Genomic DNA, 15,819 nt, shown 5'->3' with positions numbered 1-15,819 from the left:
CCTGGGCTGAAGTGATCCCTCTGCCTCAGGCTCCAGAGGAGCTGGGTGTGTACCATCACGTCTCACTTACATTACTTGTTCTGATGGGGGGGGGCAGCGTTTTGAGAAACATTTTTCAGAATTCTTTAAAATATTGTATCTGAACAAAGGCTAGGGAAATATCTTGGTTGGCAAAGTTCTTGTCTTGCAAGCATGAGGACCTGATTTTGATTCCCAGAGCCCATGCAAAAAAAAGAAAAATAAAAAAGCCAGGTGTGGTAAATGCAGAGATCCCAGAGCTGAAGAGGCAGACACAGGCAGATTCCTAGAGCTCATTGGCCAGCCAGACTTGATGAATTCCAGGCCAGTCTGAGGATGAGATAGGGGAAGTGAGATTCATAGAGGAGCTCTCAGCGGCCCTGGGCAGGAGAATGGCTCCTGTGTCTGTAGCCCATGCCCCAACAGCTGCGCTTCATGTGGCTTTGCCCACAGTCGTCCAGAGAGTGACAGATCACCACACTGTCCGCACAGGTGCCCTGGGGAAACCTCTTCTTCGTGGGATCTTGAAGATAGGCAGGCCCAGGAGGCCATCTGTGCATTCCCTGGGCCAGGTCCTGTGCTGTGGGGCGCTCTCTCTCCCAGCCCCAGCCCTGCTCTGCTCAGATGGGGTAGCACGTGGCTGTTCCTACCATGGACCTGTGAGATACATTGTCTCTGCTTGTGACACTGGCTTCCATGGACAATAAAGTGTGACCTAGTCTCAAAAGAGACAGAACAACTTTTCCAGAGCCAGAACAAATAATAGAGCTGTGAATGAAAACGCATGTGGTAACGTTAGCTGGCATTGCTAAGCACACATCAGCAGCAGGGCTGGAGGAAGGCATTGCCCCGTGGCACACTCTCCACGTTCTCCTCACATGGCGCCCTCAACCCATTTACAGGTGAGGAAGTTGGGCGGTTCCCTCGCCTCTGTAGCAAGTTACAACTCCGCATAGTAGGTGGGTGTCTGAGTAGCTTCCCTTGCATCACTGGGAAGTCGGGCCACTTCCTACACCTGGGCTAGGAGTGCCCAGAGCCCTGCCTGAAGGCCAGAATTGGATGCACAAGCCTGCGATTCCTCACCGAAAGTCACGGCATTGGCCTTATTTGGTTCTCTGAACCCCTTTATGAATTTTTTCTGTTATTTAACTTGTGAGTGATACTTTTCTCTTTTCTAAGGTCAACACAAGATAAAGTTTATTCCGGAAATGGTTGGCCCCATATTGGAAATGACACTAATTCCCGAGACGGAACTGCGCAAAGCCACCATCCCCATCTTCTTTGATATGATGCAGTGTGAGTTCCACTCGACGCGCAGCTTCCAGATGGTGAGAACACGCGGTGGGCGGGGGAGCAGGGGGCAGACAGAAAGGCCTGAAAGACACCAGCAGGTGACGCTGGAGCTAAGGGTGTTACCCCAGAAAAGAAGTTTCCTCAGTTCAAGAAATGAAAAGCATGTGCTGGTCCATGTTGAAAAACTGTTATCTTTTGTGTGCCTCTGTGGAGAAGATGGCTCTAAACTTGTAGCTATTCCTTACGGAGTATCATGTAGGCTTTGACAGCAACCCCTAAAATAAAAGTCCTCTACTACAGGATCCATGGCACCTGGTACATGTTGACTCAACTGTTATTTGTGATATTCTCACCCAGTAGACATTCCCTATGGAATTATGTTTTCAGAGTTAAAGCCTTCATCATTCTCCTTTTAAGTGTATGTTTGGGTATTTACTATGTGCAATGAGAATTTCACAAAAAAGTATGTATAAGATGCTAAGGGCACACAATAACACGAAATATATGTAAAATGCTGAAGGTACACTTTAACAATAAATGTAGTTAATCCGTTGAGCACACACTGTAACGGGAGGTGTATACAAGATGCTGGAGGTACACTGTAACAGTGAGTATAGTTAATCCACTGAACACACACTGTAACGGGAGGTGTCAACAAGATGCTGGAGGTACACTGTAACAAAAAATATAGTTAATCTGCTGAGCACACACTGTAACAGGAGGTGTATACAAGATGCTGAAGGTACACTGTAACAGTGAGTTATTAGTTAATCCGCTGAGCAAACACTGTAACGAGAGGTGTATACAAGATGCTGGAGGTACACTGTAACTGTGAGTATAGTTAGTAAGCTGAGCACACACTGTAACGGGAGGTGTATACAAGATGCTGGAGGTACACTGTAACTGTGAGTATAGTTAATATGCTGAGCACACACTGTAATGGGAGGTGTATACAAGATGCTGGAAGTATACTGTAACTGTGAGTATAGTTAATAAGCTGAGCACACACTGTAACAGGAGGTGTATACAAGATGCTGGAGGTACACTGTAACTGTGAGTATAGTTAATATGCTGAGCACACACTGTAATGGGAGGTGTGTACAAGATGCTGGAGGTACACTGTAACAGTGAGTATAGTTAATCCACTGAGCACACACCATAACGGGAGGTGTATACAAGATACTGGAGGTACACTGTAACTGTGAGTCTAGTTAATATGCTGAGCACACACTGTAACGGCAGGTGTATACAAGATGCTGGAGGTACATTGTAACAGTGAGTATAGTTAATCCGCTGAGCACACACTGTAACAGGAGTTATGCAAGATGCTGGAGGTACACTGTAATAATGAGTATAGTTAATCCGCAGAACACACACTGTAACTGGAGGTGTATAAAAGATGCTGGAGGTACATTGTAACAGTGAGTATAGTTAATCCGCTGAGCACACACTGTAACAGGAGTTATGCAAGATGCTGGAGGTACACTGTAATAATGAGTATAGTTAATCCGCAGAACACACACTGTAACTGGAGGTGTATAAAAGATGCTGGAGGTACATTGTAACAGTGAGTATAGTTAATCCGCTGAGCACACACTGTAACAGGAGTTATGCAAGATGCTGGAGGTACACTGTAATAATGAGTATAGTTAATCCGCAGAACACACACTGTAACTGGAGGTGTATAAAAGATCCTCAGCATACCCCGGAACAGGAAGTAGATGTAAGATGCCCAGCACGCACTGGAGCAGGAAGTACATGTAAGATGCTGAGCGCACACTGGAACAGGAAGTAGATATAAGATGCTGAGCACACACTGGAGCAGGAAGTACATGTAAGATGCTGAGCACACACTAGAGCAGAAAGTAGATATAAGAAGCCGAGCATGCACTGTAACGGGAAGTACATGTAGGATGTGGAGCATGCACTGGAATGGGAAGTAGATGTAAGATGCCGAGCACTGGAACAGGAAGTACATGTAAGAAACTGAGCACACACTGGAGCAGGAAGTACATGTAAGATGCCGGGCATGCACTGGAACAGGAAGGGCACAGCCTGGACATCTTATGCTCCACAAGTCACACAGTATCCTTTCCTGGCCCCATGAAATAAGCATAGTGTTTCTAGTCTTTTGATTGACACATGCACTCACAGGTACACACCTACATCGCCCTCTGTACTGGTGCATAGATAATGGCTTTCTTTTTTCTATGCTAAAGATTTTGCTATGGTGTCTCGCAGGAGGCACAAGAAAAATTCACATGGTAGGGGTCCTGTGCATAGAAATTTGACAACTAGACTCGGTGAACATATTACTGTAGTGAAAAGAAATCTAAATTGTTTAATTAGGAGAATATGATCTTAGTGGGTGCTAATCTTCCAGTGTGTATTTTCCTTGCCTGTCTTGGTACTGGAGCATTTGATCAAGGTTGACCAGTCAGTAGATGTAGCTCTTTTTCTTCTCATCACTGGGACAAAACACAAGGCCAGGAGCCTGTGATGGAGAGAAAGTGTTTATTTCAGACTTGCAGTTTTCAGAGGAAATCCCCTCAACTGGCTCAGTACAGGAACCATCCACAGCACAGAGAGGTGGGGAGGGAAGAGCCAGCTTGCTCTGAACACCTGCTTGGCTGGGCTAATCAGTCCCAAGGTCCTCCCCAGCAAGGCTCTGCCTCCCTAAGGTGCCACTAGGTGGGGACTAATTTGGAAGCTTAATCACAAACCCTGGAGGCTGTGGAGGATATAGCATATTCAGATGGCCACAGTAGATTTTAAGTGTTCACTATGTTGCTCAAAGGAAGAATCCAGAAGAAACCTGAAACAGAAAAGAGAGATGGAAAGTGAAGCAAGATGCACACTGTGACTGGAACTGGGCCTGGGCACCAGTCAGGACAGAGTAACATCTAGGCTCCACCAGGTGCTTCTGGGTCAGGAGCAAATCACTTCATGCTTCCACCAATTCAAGGTCACAGCATTATTTGAAGTAGAGTCCACCAGAAAGGGGAAGTATCCGAATAAAATAAAGTCATGCTGTGAGGTCTGTAGTATAATGCCTGGCACATGAGTAGTGTCTGTTGGTGGTTGTGGTTCTGGGTCTCTATACCACATAAGGGCAGCCTGCAGAGCAGACTCCCCTCTCTGTAATGCATCCTGCAGGCCAAGTGCTATGCCCCTGGGGCTGGCCCTGAAGCTGCAGGGCACACATGGGGGTACACCCAGAATAAGCATTCTGAGTGTTAAGAGACTCATTTCCTTTTGCCTCCACACCCCCAAGATGGGCTCCAAAAGTCATTGTATCCATCTAACACCTGGCTGGCAAGCCACTGTTCTGTTTTGTCCTCTGATCCTTGGGTGGAGTTTGTGAGCTGAGTGGTGATGTTTCAGTTTAGATCCATTTTTTTTTTTAACAAGGTCCCACTCTGTAGTTAAGGCTGGCCTCAAGCTTGCGACAGTCCTCCTACCTCAGCCTCCCAGTGCTGTAATTATAGGTGGGAGCTACCGTGCTGTGATTGTTATTTTTTTAAATGTCTTTATTGTATGGTTGGTTGATTAATTTTGAGAGAGGAGGTAAGGATAGGGAGAGAATGGATATGTAATGGTCTCTTGCCATTGGAAATGAACTCCAGACACATGTACTACTTTGTGTACCTGGCTTTTTGTCAATAATGGGGACTTGAACCCTAGCCGGTAGACTTTACAAGTAAGTACCTTTAACCACTGAGCCATCTCCCCAGCCCCAGGGATTGTTGTTTCGATATTATTCGAATATTATATGTAGAGAAGCATGTTGAAAAGCACACACTTTTTTAAAGGCCTTTGTTTCCCTGGTTCACACCAGGTTTTGGCATGTGCATATTGTAAAGATATTCTGTCTGGACTTTGCTGATTTGTTCATTTATTATGATAATACATGAAAAGTCATGTTCCTCGATTAGATTATAGAAACCCTGATTTTAATAGGGACTTAATATTTCCTGAAATAGGCTCATGCTCTCTCTTTCTTTCTCTTTTTTGTCTCTGTGCCCTAAGCTGGGCATTAAAGCTGTACTCCGGCTTCCCCTATTACGTTCTGAGCATATCCCTGTACCTAGCTTGTGCTCATGTTGAAAGTTTCTCTGATATGCAGCCTCAAAATTCAGTTGTTGATTTAAAATGCTTTTGTAATTTCTGGATTCTCGCCAGCTCTCATCTTGCTATAAGACTGGACCTGTCTGCATTGCCGTCTCCTCCAAATCCCAGTCCCAGTGTCGCCACCAGCTTGCTAAAACGACGAATTATAATGTAGGATCTCTTATCCAGGGAGAAAATTTATCTGACTTTTTGAATTTCATATGAATCAAGCACAAAGAAAGTTTTTGTTGAAGTTGCTATTAAATGTAAAAGTCAGGTGAAAGGGGAACATATTTATATAGATAAATGTCACCAGCCCCCACAACTAAAATCAAAAGCCATTTGTCATTTTCTAAGTAGTTTTTGGGTCAAAATAAAGGTCAAGGGTGGCTGAAATAAAGATGAATGAGAAGTAGGTTTCTGAATTTTCCCCTCTTCCTCACATTCTTTTTGTCTCACATGCTTTTGGGCATCTTATGGTAGCTGCAAAACCTCTTCCAGGCCCCTTCTGAGGAAATGCCTCAAGCGCTCCACTTTACCCAGGCCCGCTGGAAAATGACAGGAAGTTAATGAGAGCCAAAAAGCCTCCATTCTGCACACTTTCCTTGACTACAGCGTTCAAAATCTGCCCTGCACTTTTCCAGAAAATGAGGCTTTTTTAGCAATTCCACAAAGCAGCTGCATGCAGTAAATCCCATGTCACACACCATAAGCAATTTGGTGCCTTGCTTAGATGTGGGTAAATAAAATACCACCCAAAGATGCAGACCCAGAAGAGAGAGCACCTGGCTGAGTGTGGCCAGCACTCCAGGATTTTGGTTAAAAGCCACTGGCTGGTTTTTAATTTTGTGTACACTGAAGGCTTTTTATGTGAAAGCAAAAAAAAAGAAAGAAAGAAAGAAAGAAAAGAAAAGGCACCAAAAACTTTTAGAAACAAAACCATCTTGCATGGCTGGAGGACAGTGCAGTCCCGTAGAGAGCAGAGAACCACTGGGACTCATGAGAGCAGCAAGCTTGGAACCAGTGTGAGCCTGCTCTACATATCTGTTCCTGGGTAATGGGGGGTGGAGATCAGTTTTATCCTCCAGCCTTCCAGAAAGATGCCAGGGCAGTCAAACTCCATCCTTCCTCTCCATGTCCTTTTCTTCTATTGTCCTCGTCCCTTGGTTTCTGGGTATAGATGATTCTGGCCTTGCTCTCTCTCTTGGCCTCGGATGACATTCCCTAGGAAGACTCACCACTTCTTCCCCCTTCTCCCTCCAGTCTCCACCTGCTTCTGTCCATCACCTGGACTCCATGCTAGGACTCCCCTGGACCGCAGCATTTGTCTTTAGAATTGCTGTACTTCTAGAACCTTCTGTTCTCACTTGGACTGGCTCTCTGTGCCTTGTAGGCAGTGTCTGCACACAGGTCCAGGCTGGGCATGGGAAGTCTCCAGCACTCAGGCAGCCTGGCCTGCCTCTCCATCCTAGAGCAGCCGGGACTGAGATGGTTGGCTGCAATTTAACTAATCCACCACAAATGCAATTATCTAACCTGATTAGTCACGTCAACAAGGGCTTAAATTGCTTCCACTGTTACAGCAGATGTGCAAACCTAATGGAGTGAGGGGAAGACATTAGGGCTTTTTGTTTTTACAAAACTTTAGTGTTTTGATGGTGTGATGCAGCTTATTTTTCTGAAGACTGCCCCGTGCTCCCAGTAGAGCAGTGAAAATGCTGCCACTGGGGGGATTTTTCACTCTATCCAGATTGTATTACTTGCAGTTGGAGTGGGGAAGTCTGCTGGGTTCAGGGAAAATACCTGCCACTTGGCTTCCCATTAACCTGTGGCTAACCATGACTATGATTCCAGGAGCCTGTGTTACAAATCAGCTTTGCCAAACTTGCCTAAAGTTGCTGTTGTTGGAGCTCCGGCAGCTGACATTTCTTGAGAATGTTCTTTCCCATTAATTTCCACAAGAGTCGAAATCTTTCTTGTGTTGGTTTTGCAAGAGCAGAAGCCCATCCTCCTGGGTGGCCATGCCCTGGCCATGTCCTGCCTCTCCAGCATGCTTGCAGTGGCCAGGTTCCCATGGTGCTGGATGGGGAGGCCTGGAGCTCTCCATCCGGAAGCCATGTCCGCTTGTAGCTGGGATTATCTTTGCGGGGCATCAGCCCATGCCTCGAGTCAGCTGACTGCCTGGGTTCTGAGCAGGTCCCTATGGGTGGGGCAGGGGTTCAGTCCTGCAAAGGTCTTTGGACTAAGGGTATCTAAGACTAAGGAGGTCTCCTGTGTAGGATTAGGTTGTGTGGGGATGGACTTCAAACCACAGAGTGGATCTTATCCAACGTGAGGAGCCTTAGCCGAGAGAGAAGTGTGTGAAGCAGGAGCCCTGTGCGTCAGAATAGCCTCGGTCCTTACGGAACTCCCTTCCACCTACAAATGGTAAGCTTCCATGTGACTGGTGTTCGTAGCACAGCAGATCCGAGGTCCCCTGGAAAAGACATTGTTGGGAGTTGGCTCAGAGCAGTTCTCCCCCACCCCAGACCCCAGTGTCTGAGTCCTTCTTGGGTCCTGTGTTGTGGTGTGGCAGCTCCACGAAGCAGGGGCCAGGAATACACACAAGAACATCAGCTCGGACCCTTCCAGTGGCTCCTGTCCACCCTTTGGCAGTTGCCGTTGACCAAGGGACTCTGCACAGGTTTCTCCATCACCTACGACTCATTTTGTCTCTGACCTCTTTCACCTCTGAGTGCTTCCAGCAATCCAGGGGCTTGGCTAAGCCCCTTTCACAATTGGGATTCCACACACATTCTTCTAGCCTGCTCCCTCCGCTGCCTCCATCTCCTCATCACTCCCCCAGGACAGATGCACCGCCCCTTTCACTGCAGCAGATCCCCCTGAGCCACCCTGCAGTTGTGTTTTGTGTTCACCTCCCGTCTTCCTCCCACCCCCCAGGAGGCTGGGGGAGGTGGGAACCTTTCCACATCTTCATGTCCCATTGTCACACACCTAGATCAACCAGACCTTGGTAACGGGATGAGTCCTCACCTGGCCTTTCGCCATCTCACTGGGACCCTGCCTTCCAGACGTGTAGTATGCAGGGTCTCTGCCTTATTCTGGATTTTATTTCATTTTTTTAAAAACATGCTTTGACTTCTCTCCTGACATATTTTTAAAGAATTCCATTCGTTATGCCTTTTGAAAATACAGAGCTAACAGCTGAGAATTGCTGCAAATGACCACATGGGCTATATCCCATTAATACAAAGGGAATGGAGAAGGCTCCAGAGCAAAATCATATTTCCAATCATGGAGCTGTTTTATGTCATCTTGATAAGGCTGTGTAAATTGCTTCTGAACTTCCAGAAATTCCTATTTAGTTGGAACAATATTAGAACATGAGTAATCTTGGTGTCCTCAGTGTTTCTGAGTTCCTGTTTGAATAATCTCTTCCATGCAGTAACCTTAAGCAAATAATTGAATAACCCAAGTGAATGCTAGCAGTTTCTGCCCCTCAGTGGTAAGGTCAATAGATTTTGTGCTGTAATATGAATGTGAATGAATTTGGTGGCAATTTTATCTTGTTGATTCTCTAATTCATCAGGAGGTTTATTTGTTGCTTTGTTCATACGTGCTTTCCATTTCAAAATAATAGTTGGTTTTATTGCTTTGGGTGTTTCAAGAGAAAGCATGGCACAAGAATGAGGCTTTATTTTCATGAATTCAGACCCAAAGGTGGTCTGAGGGATCTTGACATCCAATGCCTTTGATTCCAGGAGTTCTGATTAAATTGTATTCTAGTCTTTAAAGCCTTCCAGCCGGTTGATACTCTAAGCCCCAGAATCTCTTCCAACTAAACCAAGCCAGCTCCCTGAGGAGGTGTGCCATGTTCCCAAAGTCCACTGTCACTGTATGGCCAATAGTCTCTTCTTGGGCTGTGTCACAGGTGGGGACAAGTTGACTAGCCAGTCAGCAGATAGCACCCTTGCCAGGCCACTCCAAGTGTGCAGCTTGGGGTCTCTAGGCTCATGAGTATTTTACTGAAGATTCAAGGGCACATAAACAAAGAAGGATGTGAGGGTGTAGAATGTGGAATGGAGTGCTAGAAATCAATTCAGTGTGGAAGGAAGTTCATAGAGTGTTGGGCTGGAGAGAAGGCTTACTGGTTAAGATGCTTGCTTGCCAAGTCAGGGGACCCAGGTTCAGTTCCCCAGGATCCATGTAAGCCAAATGCGCAAGATGGTACATGTGTCTGGAGTTCTTTTGCAGTAGCTGGAGGCCCTGGTGCACCCTTTCTCCCTCTCTCCCTCTTTCTCCCTCTCACCCAAATAAATAGATAAATTTTTAATGAAATCATTAGGTAAAAATGTGTTTACAAAATAGTCAGGGAAGAGGAACTGCAGGAGGAATAAAAAGTTGAAGCGTGGGCTGGAGAGATGGCTTAGCGGTTAAGCACTTGCCTGTGAAGCCTAAGGACCCCGGTTCGAGGCTTGATTCTCCAGGACCCACGTTAGCCAGATGCACGAGGGGGCGCACACGTCTGGAGTTCATTTGCAGTGGCTGAAAGCCCTGGCGCGCCCATTCTCTCTCTGTCTCTATCTGTCTCTTTCTCTCTCTGTCACTCTCAAATAAATAAATAAAAATGAACAAATTTTTTTTTAATTTTTAAATTTTTATGAACATTTTCCATGATTATTAAAAAATATCCCATGGTAATTCCCTCCCTCCCCACCCCCACACTTTCCCCTTTGAAATTACATTCTCCATCATATTACCTCCCCATTACAATCATTTTACTTACATATATACAATATCAACCTATTAAGTATCCTCCTCCCTTCCTTTCTCTTCCCTTTATGTCTCCTTTTTAACTTACTGGCCTCTGCTACCAAGGATTTTCCTTCTCACGCAGAAGCCCAATCATCTGTAGGATCCACATATGAGAGAGAACATGTGGCGCTTGGCTTTCTGGGCCTGGGTTACCTCACTTAGTATAATCCTTTCCAGGTCCATCCATTTTTCTGCAAATTTCATAACTTCATTTTTCTTTACCGCTGAGTAGAACTCCATTGTATAAATGTACCACATCTTCATTATCCACTCATCAGTTGAGGGACATCTAGGCTGGTTCCATTTCCCAGTTATTATAAATTGAGCAGCAATAAACATGGTAGAGCACGTACTTCTAAGGAAAAGAGATGAGTCCTTTGGATATATGCCTAGGAGTGCTATAGCTGGGTCATATGGTAAATCAATCTTTAGCTGTTTTAGGAACCTCCACACTGATTTCCACAATGGCTGGACTAGATTGCATTCCCACCAGCAGTGCAGAAGGGTTCCTTTTTTTCCACATCCCCACCAACATTTATGATCATTTGTTTTCATGATGGTGGCCAATCTGACAGGAGTGAGATGGAATCTCAATGTAGTTTTAATCTGCATTTCCCTGATGACTAGTGACGTAGAACATTTTTTTAGATGCTTATATGCCACTCGTATTTCTTCCTTTGAGAATGCTCTATTTAGCTCCATAGCCCATTTTTTGATTGGCTTGTTTGATTCCTTATTATTTAACTTTTTGAGTTCTTTGTATATCCTAGATATTAATCCTCTATCAGATATATAGCTGCCAAAGATTTTTCCTATTCTGTAGGTTGCCTCTTTGCTTTTCTCACTGTGTCCTTTGCAGTGCAAAATATTTGTAATTTCATGAGGTCCCAGTGATTAATCTGTGGTTTTATTGCCTGAGCAATTGGGGTTGTATTCAGAAAGTCTTTGCCAAGACCAATATGTTTTTAAAAAGTTGAAGCATGTCTGAGCACAGGCCTGAGTGACTGATGGAGGGTCAGTCACTCTGAGCATGTCCTCCTGGAAGCTGGGAGACCAAGGGTTTTAGAGGGCCTACTTGTTTCTGCTGAACCTTCCTCTAAGTCATGTTCCACCCTGATTCAGTCAACCATCTTTCTGTGTGTGCCATACCCCCTGTCAATGCAGCAGGAACGTTTGATGGGGACAACTCTCGAGGTGAAAAGTCAAAGGTCTGATTTCTTGTCACTGTCTCAAGCCAGGAAGTGTCAAGCTCCTTTCTCACAGTGTCCTTAGAACATGTTTTCTTTTTCTTTCTTTCTGTTTTTTTTATAAGAGACAGAGAGAGAGAGAGAGAGAGAGAGAGCAGGGAGGGGGGAGAATTGGCACACCAGGGCCTCTAGCCACTGCAATCACCAAACACACGTGCCACCTTGTACATATGTGTCACTTTGTGTATCTGCCTTATGTGGGTTCTGGGGAGTCAAACCTGGGTCCTCAGGCTTCACAGGCAAGCATCTCAACTGCTAAGCCATCTCTCCAGCCCCTGGAGCATGTTTTCTTGAACACAAGAAGAAAGTAGAGCCCTGGGCAGAGGCTGCTGAGGTTCGTGTGTAAGGGCACGGAACCCTGTGCTATAGACGCATGTGTAAACGGTACAGAAATAATGCCATCTCCTCCCAAACAAACACAACTCCACGTGAGTGGTCACTGCCTTCAGATCATCCACAATGGGGATAGCTTCCAAAACAGTGTCCAGTAGCCTGCAGTTAACTTCTGCAGGCAGTACAGGAAGCGGCTCCTTTCTCAGCTCATTGCATTTTAAACGCCAGTGCCCCTGTGAGCTCAGCCCCCTGCTCCATCGCTTTCAACTTATAGGCGCCCTCCCCCTCCCAAATGTCTGCCATTGACGGTCTCTTACATCTCCTGTTCCTGGGGGCTGCTGGGATCAGAGTCTTTGAGACTCTGTTTTAAGCTGGATATCCTGTGGATATTTTTTGTAGCGATATTGGTGATTCAGAAAAGAGAGGAAAATATAACGATCTTGCTCAGTACCGGTGAGCCTCTGCCACCTTTTGAGTAGCACAATAAACGTGTGCTAATTGTACGCTAGCTGCAGAGAACCTGCTGCACTCCACCAGACTGTGCGTGCTGACAAGGAGCCCGATAAGCCCGGCCCTCATCAAACCACCCCTGCTCTATTGGCAAATGAGCAATCTCGTTTATTGGGACAGGATTGCTTCATTCTAATTATGACGACAGTTCACACCACACCAGCAAATTGATTCTGAAAAAATGAATGAACACTCCAAGAGGGGAGGCTAGCTGCAGATCCCTGGCGTGGAACCTTGTTGATATACAGAGCCAGGTTGCCAGGTGTTAGTGTAAATTCCTTACTTTAGACTGGAGGCTAGTAAAATTAGAATTGGCTGTGTTTGCAGGTACTAATCATTCACCCACTCGTTTTAGAAAACATTAAATTCATCAGTCAGAATCTGATAAGCCGTGAGAGCTTTGCCCTCGCTGATGCCTGTGATAGCTAGATTTATGTAGGAGCAGAGAACGCATGCTGTCTTCATAAAGTAGAACCCATGTTCCAGCACCTTCTCTTTTGAATGTCCATGTGTTTTCCATGGAAAGAAAAGTGTGTTTTTCTCCATTCTCTATACTTGCCCAGTTGTAAGTCCTCATTAAATGTCTGGAATTGAATCCTGTGTTTAAACGAGATCAGATCCAGCGTGACCCCTCAGTTACTGTTCTGAAACATGATCTCTTGTCATGCATTCAGTCTCTGGTGTCCCTCTTCCCTGGAAGACAGGACTGCCTTGAAATGCTGCCTTGGGGATAGTTGCAAGACCTGTCTTATGTTAGGTTCTAAAATGAAGGCCCTCTTGAAGAAATTTTGTCTGAAAAAACACAAATAGTGGGAAATAGCAAAAGGTTGTGATTTCTCAGTAAAAGTTGATTTCTTGAGACTACGTGTTGGTGGTGGGGAGGGGGGGTTAAAAATGCAAGTCAGGGCTGGAGAGATGGCTTAGCGGTTAAGTGCTTGCCTATGAAGCCTAAGGACCCCGGTTCGAGGCTCGGTTCCCCAGGTCCCACGTTAGCCAGATGCACAAGGGGGCACACGCGTCTGGAGTTCGTTTGCAGAGGCTGGAAGCCCTGGCGCGCCCATTCTCTCTCTCTCCCTCTATCTGTCTTTCTCTCTGTGTCTGTCGCTCTCAAATAAATAAATTAAAAAAAAAATTTAAAAAAAAAAAATGCAAGTCAGTCTTTTCCTTCAATAGAACCAACTCTTTGACCCTAAAAGCCCTGGACTTCTTACTCAAACTACCAAAAAGTGCTGTTCATTGGGAGGAAAAGTGTAAAATAAATCAAAGAGAGAGATGGCAAGCCCACAGAGGCCAAGGTCACTGTGAGGGGACTCAGTCCATGGCGCTGTGCCACACCCTCCCGCCCTCCTTCCTCTCCAAGGCGCTGTACCACACCCTCCTACCCTCCTGCCCTCCTTCCTCTCCCTGGCGCTGTGCCACACCCTCCCGCCCTCCTTCCTCTCCCTGGCACTGTGCCACACCCTCCCGCCCTCCTTCCTCTCCAAGGCGCTGTACTACACCCTCCTACCCTCCTGCCCTCCTTCCTCTCCCTGGCGCTGTGCCACACCCTCCCGCCCTGCTCTCCAGCCCATGTCAGGTTTGTGCTTCTTGCAGAGACATTAATTGGGGTGTCCACATTGAGGAGAGGAGATTCTCCCTGGGTCTTGATTTCTGCTTCCTGAGAATCCACTCTCATCTGCCTTTGCCACAGTGGCACCTCGCATCTCCAGCTCAGTAGACAGGCCTGTGTCTGTCACTTTGGATACACCATGCTCACCACTTGGCTCACTGAAACCCAGAGAGCCAACCAGGGAAGGAATGTTTCAGCACACCCCAGCCCACTCCTTTGCTGACATATTAGGCTCTCCTGAGTCCTATCCAAGTTAAGTTCCAGCCTATGTGATAATTGCACATGGGACAGCGTGTTCCTTTCACAAGAAAATCTGCATTAGGTTCAATCCTGGACCATGGGATGTAGCGGTGACCACGAGGGAGAAAGACTTGCTTTGCTGCCATGGCTGGCATCCTCATGGGATCCTAGTCACCATTAGGACTTGGGGATTGTGGCCAAGACCTTGGTAACTGGAGTGTGTGTGTGTGTGTGTGTGTGTGTGTGTGTGTGTGAGATATGTATTTGTTTGCATATGTGTAAGGCCAGAGGACAACCTTGAGTGTGATTCCTCAAGACTGCCATCCATCTTTTTCTTTCCTGTTTTCTGATTTGGCCTGGTGCTGGCGAATTAGACGAGACTGGCTAGCCAGCAATTCCCAGGGATCTGCCTGGACATCTTTTAAAGGAACCCTGGAGACCTGTGCATCCACACATGGTTAGCTTGCTTTCAGTACCCCGAGTTCAGTTCTCTTTTCCCCTGTTTCCACCCCCCACCTTTATTTCAGTTGAGTGGGGATGTCTCTGTTCAGTTCTCTTTTCCCCTGTTTCCACCCCCCACCTTTATTTCAGTTGAGTGGGGATGTCTCTGTCTTCATGGGCACCGCTGCACCCCCTCACACCTGGATTGGTAACCCTAGATCTCTCTAGACCTGTGTGGTTATGTAGCTGGAACCAGTAAGGGAATGAGATGGGAAAAATACTCTTCATGATCAAGGTAGTTATTTCCAGCCTGGACAGCCCTAGAAACATTTCATGAATTTGCAAAACCCCTGGAATTTAGAGGTTTTTGGCAAGCATAGATCTGAAAAAACATCCAGTCAGAAGCTTTGAGGAAGAAGACAGGCCTGGAGATGGCCCATCTTCAGGTGACTGCAGATCTATCTGAGGGACATTTCCCCTTTTGCTTTTAATAATCTTGTTTCAACCCGAGTAAGACATTTCACTGAGATCTGTCAGGATGGCAGTGAAGTGGCCCGTGGATGTCTTCAGATTGCCAGAAACTCTGCTGGCAAGTGGAATGCCATCTGTTCATCCCAGGAAGCCACACACTACCTCAGATGTTGCCTGTTCATTGAGCTAAAGTTTTGTTGTTTTGTTTTTCTTTCTTTCTGTTGCATCTGGTTTCCTCACCAGTTCTCTTGACTTCTGCTCTGATAATGTATGTGACTGGGCTCTGTTAACCACAAGAGGCAATGAAGGCTGCCTCCATGGCCGGGAGTCACTGGTGGCCTGCAGCTTCTCAGGATGTGATCTCCTAAGGAAATCAAGCTTCAAAGGCAGAGGGTCACCGTCTGACTGTGACCCCACAGAGGCACATGTGGTTGACGCTCATGCTGTACAGTGAGCAGGCTGCCGTGTTGATGATTTATGCCTCCTCTGTTTAATTATAGTTTGAAAACGAGATCATCACCAAGCTGGATCATGAAGTGGAAGGAGGCAGAGGCGACGAGCAGTACAAAGTGTTATTTGATAAGATGTAAGTGTTGATTCCCGGTGGGATTTATGTCAGGACAGAGGCAGAAAGACTGTAATTAGACTACAATGAACTTTGTAACTCAGAAATAATTAAAATGTGTTAATCATGGGAAATATTTAAAACTGCGCCTCAAGTTGCGTTTCTTT

The 15,819-nt window shown here is 46.1% G+C and overlaps 1 protein-coding gene across 3 annotated transcripts in view; it reads left to right on the top strand.

The window, feature by feature from the left end:
• Dock1 (dedicator of cytokinesis 1) overlaps positions 1 to 15,819 on the top strand; it is a 561,057-nt gene that overhangs the window by 469,219 nt on the left and 76,019 nt on the right. For all 3 annotated transcript variants that reach the window (XM_045145312.1, XM_045145301.1, XM_045145308.1), the window contains exons 33-34: positions 1,198 to 1,346; positions 15,588 to 15,673. In XM_045145312.1, the coding sequence (XP_045001247.1) occupies positions 1,198 to 1,346; positions 15,588 to 15,673 (235 nt within the window). The remainder of the gene's footprint in view (positions 1 to 1,197; positions 1,347 to 15,587; positions 15,674 to 15,819) is intronic.

The sequence above is a fragment of the Jaculus jaculus genome, chromosome 1 (genome assembly GCF_020740685.1).
Source record: "Jaculus jaculus isolate mJacJac1 chromosome 1, mJacJac1.mat.Y.cur, whole genome shotgun sequence".
NCBI classification, from domain to species: domain Eukaryota; kingdom Metazoa; phylum Chordata; class Mammalia; order Rodentia; family Dipodidae; genus Jaculus; species Jaculus jaculus.
Note: the sequence above shows the minus strand (reverse complement) of the source record. Positions and strands in the feature narration are given on the sequence as shown.